General features: G+C 42.0%; 1 protein-coding gene across 1 annotated transcript in view; it reads left to right on the forward strand.

The window, feature by feature from the left end:
• Positions 1 to 14974, forward strand: part of LOC124290561 (RNA-binding protein 28-like) — a 76223-nt gene that overhangs the window by 6984 nt on the left and 54265 nt on the right. The window contains exons 8-18 of the mRNA XM_046727308.1: positions 244 to 336; positions 2025 to 2081; positions 2956 to 3108; positions 3943 to 4014; positions 5025 to 5086; positions 7098 to 7159; positions 7391 to 7500; positions 7663 to 7736; positions 8451 to 8592; positions 11542 to 11606; positions 12800 to 12955. Coding sequence (XP_046583264.1) covers positions 244 to 336; positions 2025 to 2081; positions 2956 to 3108; positions 3943 to 4014; positions 5025 to 5086; positions 7098 to 7159; positions 7391 to 7500; positions 7663 to 7736; positions 8451 to 8592; positions 11542 to 11606; positions 12800 to 12955 — 1046 coding nt within the window. The remainder of the gene's footprint in view (positions 1 to 243; positions 337 to 2024; positions 2082 to 2955; positions 3109 to 3942; positions 4015 to 5024; positions 5087 to 7097; positions 7160 to 7390; positions 7501 to 7662; positions 7737 to 8450; positions 8593 to 11541; positions 11607 to 12799; positions 12956 to 14974) is intronic.

Genomic DNA, 14974 nt, shown 5'->3' on the forward strand with positions numbered 1-14974 from the left:
CTGTTTAGGTTGTAGTTCAGTTAATATTCAATATTGCCAAGTTCTTGAAGTATCTTAAGCACCATCTTACATTTCAGACATAAGTACTCAATTGAATACGTTGTTATCATGAGAAGATGAAGAATTAACTCACTATCCCTTTGCATGCACATGTGTGTATTGTATTCCTGTGTTGTTGTTTTAATGATTGTATCATTGAAGGTACATTTATCTGTTTCACGCTTTCATGAACGCGTGTTTCAGATGGCAAGAAGATGGGGTTTGGGTTTGTTCAGTACACCAACATGAAGGATGCTGAGGCTGCAATATCTGCGATGAACAGTGTCAAACTGAAAGGTCAGCTGTATATAACGCTTTGAGAAACAGTCACATTCATGTACTGACATACAGCACACACTATCAGCACTGATCATAGGATCTGTATCAAGAGTTAGTTGATCATCAATTTAAGTGAAAATATTATATTGAAATAATCTTACTGATACATGTGTACCATGCACAATAGAGTGATGCTGATGTAAGAGAATACATTTTGAGGTGTGAATGCTTTGGAGATGGTACATGGAGATAGGTGGTACAATGAGATAGGTGGTACATGGAGATAGGTGGTACATGGAGATAGGTGGTACATGGAAGTGGGTGGTACAATGAGACAGGTGGAACATGGAAATGGGTGGTACAATGAGATAGGTGGTACGAGATAGGTGGTAAAATGAGATAGATGGTACATGGAGATAGGTGGAACATTGAGATAGGTGGTACATGGACATAGGTGGTACAATGAGATGGGTGGTGGAACATGGAAATGGTACAATGAGATAGGATGGTACAATGAGATAGGTGGTACAATGAGATAGGATGGTACATGGAGATAGATGGAACATGGAGATAGGTGGTACATGGAGATGGTGGAGATATGTGGTACACATGGAAATGGGTGGTACAATGAGACAGGTGGAACATGGAAATGGGTGGTACAATGAGATAGGTGGTAAAATGAGATAGATGGTACATGGAGATAGGTGGTACATGGAGATAGGTGGTACATGGAGATAGGTGGTACAATGAGACAGGTGGAACATGGAAATGGGTGGTACAATGAGATAGGTGGTACGAGATAGGTGGTAAAATGAGATAGATGGTACATGGAGATAGGTGGAACATGGAGATAGGTGGTACATTGAGATAGGTGGTACAATGAGATAGGTGGAACATGGAGATAGATGGTACGAGATAGGTGGTACAGTGAGATAGATGGTACATGGAGATAGGTGGTACAATGAGATAGATGGAAGTGCATGATACAATGAGATAGGTGGAACATTGGAATGCATGGTACAATGAGATAGATGGTACATGGAAATAGATGGTACATAGAGATATGTGATATAATGAGATAGATGGTACATGGAAATGCATGGTACAATGAGATAGATGGTACATGGACTGACTGACTGAGTTTAGTTTTACTCCGCTTTTAGCAATATTCCAGCAATATCTCGGCGGGGGACACCAGAAATGGGCTTAACACATTGTGCCCATGTGGGGAATCGAACCCGGGTCTTCGGCGTGACGAGCCAACGCTTTAACCACTAGGCTACCCCACCGCCCCGATGGTACATGGAAATAGATGGTACATAGAGATATGTGATACAATGAGATAGATGGTACATGGCGATAGATGGTACACTGATATGGGTAGTACACAGAAATAGATTGTACATAGAGATATGTGATACAATGAGATAGGTGGTACATTGAGACAGGTGGTACATGAGAGAGGTGGTACACGAGGATAATTTGCACAAGGTGTAGCTGTTGATTTGGAATAACTATTCCATGGAGACATCAGGTACATGGAATAGCTCCATGGAGAGAGTCGGTATACAGATAGACAAATCAAGGCACATTTTGGTATCCAAGCATAGGAAAGGTGAAACACTATTTTTGGACTGTGGAATTTTTTTATGTTTGATCCCAAGTCAGTTGCAGATGATGATGAATGTATGTCCTCTCCGTTGTAGGTCGGCCTATAGCAGTCGACTGGGCATTGAGCAAGCACACATATGAAGCACTGAAAGGTCAGTTACTGGCCCTTCTTTTGTCCCTTGGTGTGTTGTGTATACATGTCATGTACAGACACACAGTGTGATATATACCATGTGGATTACACAGTTTGTGGTATACAGTGTGTAACATACAGTGTGTGATATAACATGTGCAGAAAGCCATGGGTGATATACCATGTGAGACATACTGTGTATGATATACAGTGTGCAATATCACCATGTGAAATATATCATGTGTGATATACAGTGTGTGATATAACATGTCCAGAAAGCCATGGGTGATATACCATGTGAGACATACTGTGTATGATATACAGTGTGCAATATCACCATGTGAAATATATCATGTGTGATATACTGTGTGTGATATACAGTGTCAGTTATACAGAGTGATCCACAGACAGTGTGTGTAGTATATTGTAGTATAAGGTATATGATATACAGTGTGTGATATAATTTAAGTGATATACAGCAGGGGTGGATACAGCTTTTTGAGAAAGGAGGGTGCACACTATTGAGAAAAGGAGGGATGCACACTTCATTTTCACCCGCGTTTCAATGGTCATTTAACAAACATTCAGCACAAGGTGTGTGTGTGTGTGCGTGCGTGTGTGTGAGCGTGTGTGTGCGCGCTAAGGTCGTTCTCCAGTGGGCATGGTTCCACCTCTCTGCGTGCGCGCGTGCGTGCGCGCGTGTGTCACCCCTGCACCCCCCTCTGGATCCGCCTATGTACAGTGTGTGGTATAAAGTGTTTGATATACTGTGTGCGATATACAATATGTGATATACTGTGCGATATACAATGTGTGATATAAATTGTTCGATACAATGTGTGATATAAATTGTTTGACACTCTGTTTGATACACAATTCCATCCTGTCTACAGACAAAGAGACAGCAGCAACCCCAAAAATGGATGAGGGGTCATTCAGTGCAGAGAGTGACGAAGAGAGTGCGATGAGTTCAGAGAGTGACGATGATTCCACGTCATCAGAGGAGGAAGAGGAAGAGCAGGAAGACTCAGATGAAGAATCTGAAGGTTCGTGTAAATGAGATGATTGTGAAGTACAGACATCAAGTTACCATGGTTATGGCTGCTGATTTCAAAAGTTTTGTATACCGTCATAGATTTTATCATTGCACTTGTACAAAGTTCACTTAGTGCTCCTGCTGTTTAAGGTTGTTACCATGTTAGACTTATGGTAATGGTCTTCTTGTGTAAGTGGGTGCTGGACAGTTCAGTCCTATTGTAGGCAGTGAAAGCCAGCTGGTACATTCTGTTGCATTTACTTCTTGTGACTTGTGGACACTGAAGTAATGTTATTGATTAGAGATTAACTTATAATCATAGAATTGTTTTGATGTTGGTCTGTGAGTCAAGTGGAGACAGTGTATGTGTGTCATTGTATCCTGATGGTATGTATAGTTGCTCATGATATCAATCATTGGTTTGCCTGCTAATAGGCCTCTGGGTTTTTGATCTTCAGTAACCCATGCTTGTCGCAAGAGGTGAGTAACGGAATCGGGTAGTCAGACTTACTGACTTGCTTCACACATGTCATTGAATCCCAATTGCGTACAGATTGATGCTCATGATGTTGACCACTGGATTGTCTGATCCAGACTCGATTATTTACAAAACCGCCACCATATAGCCCCATTGCTGGAGTGTGGCATAAAACTCAACTCACTCACTTACTTTACTAATGCTACTGGTATCTGTTTATGAAAGCGGGAAACATGAACTTTATATGATACATGTTATGCACATATCGTAATCATATCAACAATAACAAAAATAGCATTTACAGATGTAGGTGCTATGTGAAATTTACATATCCCTGTATTTCCTGATACTCTGTATTTTTTACAGAGGACTCGGACATCTCCGACTCCAGCGATGAGGGATACAGTGACGAGTCGGAAGATGAGAGAAAGAAATCAAGTAAGTTAGTGGCCCCTGTGCCTCCATCAGGTGGTGGGTAGAGTGTCTCACCTGAGCCATGTCATGCAAGATGTTAAAAGGTGGTACAATATAAGTTGTGCACTGGTCACAGGGGGGACAAACATCGAGGGTACATCAACCCATGGGGCCCGAGGGACAAGTGAACTACGTATTTATCTTACCGAACACCTCAATGGTAAGTTTTAACTGTTTGAAGCACGGGTATCGGATCATAGTATGGAGTACCAGAAGACAAGAAAAACAAATTTAGAGTTATCTCCCTTCCATCGATTTGCATTCACAAAACATCGGTAATTTCCGTACATCATACGTCATTCAATGTTATTCGAGATAAAGAATTACTACTACGAAGTACCAAATGAGTTCAGCATTCCCAGCTGGGGTACATAGAAAATGTTACTCGCTTGTAAGCGGGATACATTGAAAATAATGGAAGAGCGCTCAGCCAATCAGAAAACCTCATTTATGTGTGAGGTAAGATAATACTTGTTGTTACCCTGCCTGGTGCTTGTCATTAATGTCAGGTTGGATCTAAGTACATCGCTGTACAGGTACTATAAAACCGGCACTAGTAGGGTTGGGTCTTTGGTTTGTTGCTTAATGCCATGCTCGGCAATATTCCAACTATGTGGCAGTGGTCTTTAAATAAGCAAGTCTGGACCAGACAATTCTGTGATCATTATCATGAGCAACGACCTACGCAATTGGGATACGATGACATGTGTCAACCAAGTCAGCGAGCCTGGCCATCCGATTCCGTTAGTTGCCTCTTACGACAAGCATGGGGTACTGAAGACCAGGGACGGTGGGGTAGCCTAGTGGCTAAAGCGTTCGCTCATCACGCTGAAGACCGGGGTTCGATTCCCCACATGGGCACAATGTTTGAAGCCCATTTCTGGTGTCTCCCGCCGTGATACTGCTGGAATATTGCTAAAAGCGGCGTAAAACTAAACTCAGTCAGTCAGTACTGAAGACCAATTCTAACCCAGATCTTCATGGCTATGGCACTAGTAGGATGAGTACAAACTTGGGCATGCACATGCACAGTGATGTAATCGCATTGGTTAACCCCAGTTCAGCACAAGGAATGGGCATAAACTGATTCCACACATTGGTACATAGTGTGACATGCACCTTATTTGTACTCACAGCCAGGTCATGTCACTCACTCATCCCAGCTGGATGGCATGTTACATTGTATAGAATAGAATAGAATAATACTTTAATGCCTTTTCAGGAATTTGTGTTACATCAGCAGAGCTACTGACACATTAGAGAGATACCAAACATATTTACATAAATTCTTTGATTTAAGTATCTTCACATTTGGGGGCGGTGGGGTAGCCTAGTGGTTAAAACGTTGGCTCGTCACGCCGGAGACCCAGGTTTGAATCCCCACATGGGTACAATGTGTGAAGCCCATTTCTGGTGTCCCCTGCCGTGATATTGCTGGAATATTGCTAAAAGCGGCGTAAAACCAAACTCAGTCAGTCAGTCTTCACATTTGTTTAAGAGAGATATTGTACTTGGAATAAAGGATGTACGGGCTCTCTTAGTTTTCACAATTGGAACTTTGTAGCGGCGGCCTGAAGGGAGGAGGTTGTATTCCGAATTTAAGTAGTGAGTATGTTAAGATATGATTTTGATAGCTTGATTCACGATTTGCCGCTCATATATTGATGACAAACATTCAAATCTGACTCCAGCGATTTTACTTACAGTGTTAACAATTTTGTCTAATTTAGATTTGAGATGAACTGAGAGAGACCCGTACCAACAATGGAAGGAAAATGTTAAAATACTCTGAATAAATGCTACATTAAAAGATGACATCACAGATGGGTTAACATGAAAAGATCTCAGTTTACGCATGAGATGAAGACGTTGTTGACACCTACTGTATAGGGCTTCAGTGTTAGAGTTTCAGTTCAGCTTAGAGTCAATGAAGGTTCCCAGATACTTATACTCCGACACTGTCTCAACACAGTCACCGTTGATTATCACTGGAAGCATTTCTGTTGGTTTACTCCGAAAGTCGATTATCAGTTCCTTTGTTTTTGTGACATTTAAGAGTAAGTGATTTTCTGCACACCAAGTTGTAAAATGATTAATGTCCTCTATATACAGTTCTTCAGAATCAGTGTCGTTCAGTTTGCCGACAATTGCTGCATCATCTGCGAACTTTACAGTTGAACAGGTTGAATTCGAGCTTGCACAATCATTAGTGTAGAGGGTGAAAAGAACAGGAGATATTACACAGCCTTTTGGTGCACCAGTGTTGGTGGTCCGTTTTCTCGATACAGCCCCGTTAACTTTCACGTACTGCTGTCTGTCCACAAGAAAGTTTTCGATCCACTTGATGAAGTATGAGTTAACGCCCATGTCTAACAGTTTCTGTATCATGATATGTGCCTGGATGGTGTTGAATGCAGATGAAAAGTCAACGAAGAGGATCCTGATGTTTGACTTAGGTGTTTTTAGATGTATATAGACATTATTAAGGAGTGACAGTGTGGCATCAACAACTCCTCTCCTTGACCTGTAGGCGAACTGAAGCGGGTCCAGTATGTCGGCAACTTCCTATCGGAGATGTCTCAACAAGATGCGTTCCAGCGACGTCATTGCTATAGATGTGAGAGCAACTGGCCTGTAGTCATTGAGTTCTTTAGGCTGTGTCTTTTTAGGAACTAGTACAATTTCTGATGTTTTCCAGACCGAAGGAATAACGTGTGTATTCACTGAGAATTGAAACAATGTAGTGAAAACTGTACACAGTTGAAGTCTGCACTCCTTCAGCACAATGCCGTCAAGGTTGTCAGGTCCTTTTTTTCTTTTCTGATGTTAATTCTGGAGAAGCTTTGAATGACGTCAGCTTCTGATATATGGATACGATTTTCACTATCCTGTACGGCTTCACTAACTTGAGCTCTCTCATAGGTAAAGTCGTGACAATCAAAGCGGCTGTAGAAAGTGTTGAGGTCCTCAGCAAAGGTCGTATAATCCCGGCGTTGGTTTCCTGTCGTCGCCTGCTATAACCATGGTAACCATTCATATTATTACAGAAAAGAAAAGGAAACCTGAAGCAAAGAGTGACATCAGTGAGGGGGAAAACTCTCTTTATCAGGTAACTATGGCGACCGGATGTGATGTATGACATTCCTCATTGAAGGCTACATATATTCTTATGGTCTACATCCAAATAAACAGTATTGTTACCATAGTAACACCTTGAAATAACTATGTTTCTAAGTAGCTGAAGTGATTTAATCAAAATACTCCTCAGTTTGATATTGAATTTGTTTTTAAATTTTCTCTGACCACTCATACAAGAAGCTTTTGTTATTTTTGTCTCCAGAAATGTTCCCTTCAGGTGTGAGGAAGAGGACTTGCAAGACGTTCTCTCAGACTTCGGCAACATTGTCTACTGTAAACTTGTGATGGACCCCTATACTCAACATGCTAAAGGTTAGAATCCTATACTCAACATGCTAATGGTAGGACAATATTCAACCGTCTAAGATCCACCACTCAACAGTGGCATGGTTAGACGAGACTTTCTGCTATATGTTCACCTAAAGGTTAGATCTATCATTCTCTCAGTGCTAACTGCTGGCTGTATGTTTACAGGCACAGCGTTTGTCAAGTTTGACACGGTGGAGGAAGCAGACAAGTGTTTGGCTAAATCCAAGGACACCAGCAGGGTGAGTGGCACACCATTGTGTATTGTAGCATATGACGGTTTCTCACAAGTATATGGAACTTGCTGATTTAGATGTAAAAGTTCTAGATATACCAGTATTGGTGAAACCTAGCATAACCAATCTGCACAAATTTTGATTACCCATAACTCAATAAAAATCATCTGGCGTGGCACATTCTCCTCCATCTCTCCATCTTCAAATCTGTGAAGTTTGGTTGTCAGTTTTGCTCTTTAAACTGACCATCACAAGCAGACTGCAATTTGAGTCCACGCTGTGAGGTACAGTATCGCCTCCGTGGTGTAGTGGTTAGAGCGTCTGCCCTGGTTAGAGCGATCCCCGACCGCGTCATACCAAAAGACGTTAAAATATGGTACTTGTTGGTTCCTGCCATTGGGCTCAGCATTAATGGGTACAACAAGGACTAGTCGGCTCGGAGTGAGTATAATGTGTCTGAGTGGGGTATTCATGCTTCACTGCAGCATGGTATCTCAGTGGGCTAGCACTATAAAACCAGCCTAAGTCTGGGCTAGTACAAGCAGGCGCACATACACATACACACATGCACACGCATGCACATCGTCATATGAGCGAAATATTCTCAAGCACGACGTCAAACCCAATTTCACCTCACCTCACCTGTGAGGTACCAGGACAGTTCTCCCAGCCACAGAATCAAGATGACATAGAACACGAGACAGTATTGGTGGGTTTCAGGATGGAGGCATCACCATAATGGACCGGCCGCTGGTCATCTCACATGCTGTCAGTCGGAAGGACGCTGATGATTTGATGGACAAGGAGAAGAAGAAGGAGAACAAGGTGGACAAGAGGAATCTCTTCCTTGTGAGAGAGGGCTGTAAGTGACATCTCTCCCCACGGACACTGAGATCAACCTGGAATCTCTGGGATGAACACACATCCATTTAGTTATGATCAATACGCTCTGCCTACTGAACTGTTGTTTGGTTTGAAATTCATTATGCTTGGATGGATGCCTAAACTCTGTGTCATGTCTTTGAATCAGACTCAAAAACAAGATGTAATGACAAATGGGCTACAGAGATGTATTCATAGAATCGAGACACGATCCTGATAACACCCTGGCTGATCAAGCCTGACATGAATGACTTTTTCTTCTATGTATTTTGTAATTTAATGGTAGTATTGATTTGATACTTTTTTATCAGGACATTCATCTAAACAAGAGTATACATAAGTGTGTTTGTGAAGCTTAATAACATCTGTTTTCTTGATTATTGCGTGAACAGTTGTAAAACATGTCACTTACATATCAAAGACACCTTTGTCTTAAACAGCTAACCAAAAGGTGCAGTGTTGCAGCTGTCATTGTTTTTTGACTGTTTGACTGCATGTTGCAGCTGTCATTGTTTACTGACAGTTTGACTGCATGTTGCAGCTGTCATTGTTTACTGACTGTTTGACTGCATGTTGCAGCTGTCATTGTTTACTGACTGTTTGACTGCATGTTGCAGCTGTCATTGTTTACTGACTGTTTGACAGCATGTTGCAGCTGTCATTGTTTACTGACTGTTTGACAGCATGTTGCAGCTGTCATTGTTTACTGACTGTTTGACAGCATGTTGCACCTGTCATTGTTTACTGACTGTTTGACAGCATGTTGCAGCTGTCATTGTTTACTGACTGTTTGACTGCATGTTGCAGCTGTCATTGTTTACTGACTTTGACTGCATGTTGCAGCTGTCATTGTTTACTGACTGTTTGACAGCATGTTGCAGCTGTCATTGTTTACTGACTGTTTGACTGCATGTTGCAGCTGTCATTGTTTACTGACTGTTTGACTGCATGTTGCAGCTGTCACTGTTTACTGACCGTTTGACTGCATGTTGCAGCTGTCACTGTTTACTGACTGTTTGACTGCATGTTACAGCTGTCATTGTTTACTGACTGTTTGACTGCATGTTGCAGCTGTCATGTTTACTGACTGTTTGACTGCATGTTGCAGCTGTCATGTTTACTGACTGTTTGACTGCATGTTGCAGCTGTCATGTTTACTGACTGTTTGACTGCATGTTGCAGCTGTCATTGTTTACTGACTGTTTGACTGCATGTTGCAGCTGTCATTGTTTACTGACTGTTTGACTGCATGTTGCAGCTGTCACTGTTTACTGACCGTTTGACTGCATGTTGCAGCTGTCACTGTTTACTGACTGTTTGACTGCATGTTGCAGCTGTCATTGTTTACTGACTGTTTGACTGCATGTTGCAGCTGTCATGTTTACTGACTGTTTGACTGCATGTTGCAGCTGTCATTGTTTACTGACTGTTTGACTGCATGTTGCAGCTGTCATTGTTTACTGACTGTTTGACTGCATGTTGCAGCTGTCATTGTTTACTGACTGTTTGACTGCATGTTGCAGCTGTCATTGTTTACTGACTGTTTGACTGCATGTTGCAGCTGTCATTGTTTACTGACTGTTTGACTGCATGTTGCAGCTGTCATTGTTTACTGACTGTTTGACTGCATGTTGCAGCTGTCATTGTTTACTGACTGTTTGACTGCATGTTGCAGCTGTCATTGTTTACTGACTGTTTGACTGCATGTTGCAGCTGTCTGCTGTTTGTGACGTTTGACTGCATGTTTACTGACTGTTTGACTGCACCGTTTGACCGCATGTTACAGCTGTCATTGTTTACTGACTGTTTGACTGCATGTTGCAGCTGTCATTGTTTACTGACTGTTTGACTGCATGTTGCAGCTGTCATGTTTACTGACTGTTTGACTGCATGTTGCAGCTGTCATGTTTACTGACTGTTTGACTGCATGTTGCAGCTGTCATTGTTTACTGACTGTTTGACTGCATGTTGCAGCTGTCATTGTTTACTGACTGTTTGACTGCATGTTGCAGCTGTCATTGTTTACTGACTGTTTGACTGCATGTTGCAGCTGTCACTGTTTACTGACTGTTTGACTGCATGTTGCAGCTGTCATTGTTTACTGACTGTTTGACTGCATGTTGCAGCTGTCATTGTTTACTGACTGTTTGACTGCATGTTGCAGCTGTCATTGTTTACTGACTGTTTGACTGCATGTTGCAGCTGTCATTGTTTACTGACTGTTTGACTGCATGTTGCAGCTGTCACTGTTTGCTGACCGTTTGACTGCATGTTGCAGCTGTCACTGTTTACTGACTGTTTGACTGCATGTTACAGCTGTCATTGTTTACTGACTGTTTGACTGCATGTTGCAGCTGTCATGTTTACTGACTGTTTGACTGCATGTTGCAGCTGTCATGTTTACTGACTGTTTGACTGCATGTTGCAGCTGTCATTGTTTACTGACTGTTTGACTGCATGTTGCAGCTGTCATTGTTTACTGACTGTTTGACTGTATGTTACAGCTGTCATTGTTTACTGACTGTTTGTTTGTATGTTGCAGCTGTCATTGTTTACTGACTGTTTGACTGCATGTTGCAGCTGTCATTGTTTACTGACTGTTTGACTGCATGTTGCAGCTGTCATTGTTTACTGACTGTTTGACTGCATGTTGCAGCTGTCATTGTTTACTGACTGTTTGACTGCATGTTGCAGCTGTCATTGTTTACTGACTGTTTGACTGCATGTTGCAGCTGTCATTGTTTACTGACTGTTTGACTATGTTGCAGCTGTCATTGTTTACTGACTGTTTGACTGTATGTTGCAGCTGTTACAGCTGTCATTGTTTACTGACTGTTTGACTGCATGTTGCAGCTGTCATTGTTTACTGACTGTTTGACTGTATGTTGCAGCTGTCATTGTTTACTGACTGTTTGACTGTATGTTGCAGTGATCCGGCCTGGAACTCAGGCAGCTGAAGGTCTCTCCAAGGCAGATCTTGACAAACGAGCCAAGGTAGATAACTCTAGTGTTCATGCGTGACTTCACTAACAGGTCCTACAAGTCTGGTCAAGTAATAAGATAGCCCCTATGAAGTAAACTGAACTATTATGATTGCACTGTTCCTGAGAGCACTACACTTTGATTTAAATTTCGAGCTCTCATTGTGACAGGATCATAACAATGATACGTTGGACGAGCTGGCTAAGGCACCAGGCTAGTGATCCAGCGAGGTTGAGATGTCGGGATCGAGCCCACCTGTGACTGGGTGTAGAAACCTTGGAGTCAACTCTGTGAGCAGATTCTTTCAGTGTTGTCACAACCCCTAGTGTACAGTACACAACCCTGTGCACTTAAAAGAACCCACGAATCCGTTGGTATATGACCAGATGGTGGCCACATGAATACGTGCAAACACCAAGTTGCGGGTACAGCAACGTGCATTGAACTTAGACAAAGTACTGTGACTATTTGTCCCAGTTCACCCAACTGTGAATGGGTACCTCATTAGGATGAGAAAGCCACAATAACTTGGTGGGCCTAGTGGCTGCAAGAGTTGTATACTATCCAGGGAGTCAGGGGTGGAAATAACTTTAAAATTGCTAGTGTACTCTGGTACAGTGGCACATGTAAAATCACTTGCCCTGATCATTTTTCCACTGTACCAGCCGTTTTCTTGTTGATTTTTTAAATAAACAACATTATTAACATTGGAAAGTCAACTGGACACCAGTACAGCGTGATATACAAATTTGCTTGCCCGACAGAAAAAAACACTGGACTCAGACGTCAGGCAATGGGTTATACCCACCCCTGGGAGTTGAGATTGATAACACGATGTGCCGTTGAGATTGACATCCAATGATCGAGGGAAAAAATACCAGCGCCTTGAGCAGGCACTAGCTGCCTGGATATGTGCGCTATATAAATATCGTATAATAATACCATGACTGTCTGTTAGTGACTGGGGCTGACAAACTAGTGTTTGGGAACATGAGTAGCAGTCCACACTGGTTGACTATAATGTCACAACGTCGACATTGTTCTATAATCTGAATTATTTCTTTGATTGACTGGTAGGAATAAACAAATGATGTGTGAATATGTTAACACATAGGGATCCAGGGTTAGAAGTCCCCCCAAACAATATTGTTGGGAGCAGCATCAAACAACACACTAACACATACTATACCCTTTATGTTCCATAGATCGAATCCCAGATGCGTCAGAAGCTGAAGAATGCAAACATCTTTGTCTCCTCCACCCGCCTCTGCATCCAGAACCTGCCTGTCTCCATGGAGGATGGAGTGCTCAAACAGAAAATACTGGCGGCAACAGAAGTTAAAACTAAACATATAACAGAGGCAAGTCTAGTGCACAGTAGTGGAAGGGCAGTAGTATCCATTCTCTTCCCACAGAGGTTACTCCTGTCATATATTCCTGCCTAACCTCTGTTCTAATACGGCCATATTTCCCGTTTCTCGTAAAATCCCCTAGCGGCAAACGATCGCAACACGAATTATCTCCCTTCTTTCTATCCAATCAGAACACGTGTTACATCGACTTAGATTCAACTTGACTAACACAAGCAAATGTGAGGCCACAAATATCCCCCATCTGCCGGGGACTTGTGTTGATGTTACACACAAGACGTTTAATGGCTAGCTTGTCCGTTGTCAACGAGGGCGATGGAGACGCCACTGATCCGCCATAACATGACTGAGTTCTGTCTAGAAGAAACGTTTGCGCATCGCGCAGAGGAAGAGGTTTAGTTTTCTCGAAGTATACGGAAATTACTGAGGCCATGCGAATGGTCACTTTTGAAACAACGTCGCTGATTGCACAACTAAATCTGATTGTCTCCAATCACGAGTCTTGAACGCTCACACCATGAAAGGGACGCCGTATTAGAACAGAGGTTACGTAGGAAGATATGACAGGAGTAACCTCTGTGGGAAGAGAATGAGTAGTATCATGATGTCATGGGATTCATAGGAAGATAGTATCTGATGTTTTGAGAGTGACTGGATACGATAATATGGCTGTCATCATCCCTAAGCACAAGGTTGTAGTTAAGTAAAACTTGGTTGATCTCCAACATTTGTTAAACCATGGTTTGTTACATATGAAAACATGTCTCATTTTGGATTCCTTCTGGTATTCAAATCATGGCCATATTGGTTGTAAATGATTCTAAGGTATCAGCAGTCAGGACTTTGGGTTCCTTGTGACCATTGTTGATATATCTCTGTTCATCAGAACCTTTGTCTTTTGGAGGTTACAACGTTGTGATATCACAATGACTGGTGACTCTGGTTTAGAATAGATTCCAGCAAACAATGCTGGTCGTAGGAAGCAGCCATATTGGATGTTCAGATCATGAGGTGGATCATGGGATTCCCTGGTCCAAACTTGATTAATTACAGGCTTCTGCCACATAGCAGGAATATTTCTGAGTGCTATATGACTCAATACAAAACAAAGAAATTACACATGTACCTGGAAGCTGCAAGCTCATTTACTGGAGCAACAAAAACAGGGATTGAGTTACATCCACTGGCTCTGTGTCCTCTGTTGTTTGAAACAATAAATGGATCTACAGCATGTTTTGTAGCTGTCCTTTCTGTGTTTACAGTTGTCCTTCTAAGTCTGTTACTGTTCCTTTGAACCTTCAGTTGTTCAGATGAGCTGTCATTTGGAGTCTGTAGCTGTTCTTTTGAATCAATAGTTGTTCCTTTGAGACTTTAGCTATTCTTTTGAATCTTGAATTGTGCAATAGTCTGTAGCTCTCCTGTAGAATCTGTAGCTGTTCTTGTGCATCTGTAGGCAGCCTTGTGAGGACATAGCTGTCCTTTTGACAGTGTAGCTTTCCTTCATAGTCTTGACGTGTTCGTTTGGGTTCATTTACTCATCTTCTTGTTTTGATACCTATGAATATTCTGTTATGCTAATTGATCTGTATTGTTACCCCCCAACGCATTTTATGGGGGTATTGTTCCGTCTGTCCGTTCAATATTTCCCCATGGCACATACATTTTGGTGGGGTATTGCAATTCTGAATAAAAATGGACTCCGAAATGCGTGGTTGCGTCCGTCAATGCGTCCGCCTGTCCGTTCAATATTTCTTCACCAAACTTGGCACATACATGGATCTGGTGGTGTACTGGTGCCTTTTGGTAGTTTTGCAATTCTGAATAAAATATTTTGGCATTTCCATGGCAACAAGTTTTACTTAGCCTGAAATTGGTGGTTGTGCTCTTTTCCGGAGCTGAACTCTAAAACTGTTCACTATTTCTTCACCAAACTTGGCACATAGATAGATTTGGTGGTGTACTTGTGCCTTTTGGTAGTTTTGGAATTCTGAATAAAATATTTTTGCGTTT

Source organism: Haliotis rubra, unplaced genomic scaffold (genome assembly GCF_003918875.1).
Source record: "Haliotis rubra isolate DU_JTF1 unplaced genomic scaffold, ASM391887v1 Scf47, whole genome shotgun sequence".
NCBI classification, from domain to species: domain Eukaryota; kingdom Metazoa; phylum Mollusca; class Gastropoda; order Lepetellida; family Haliotidae; genus Haliotis; species Haliotis rubra.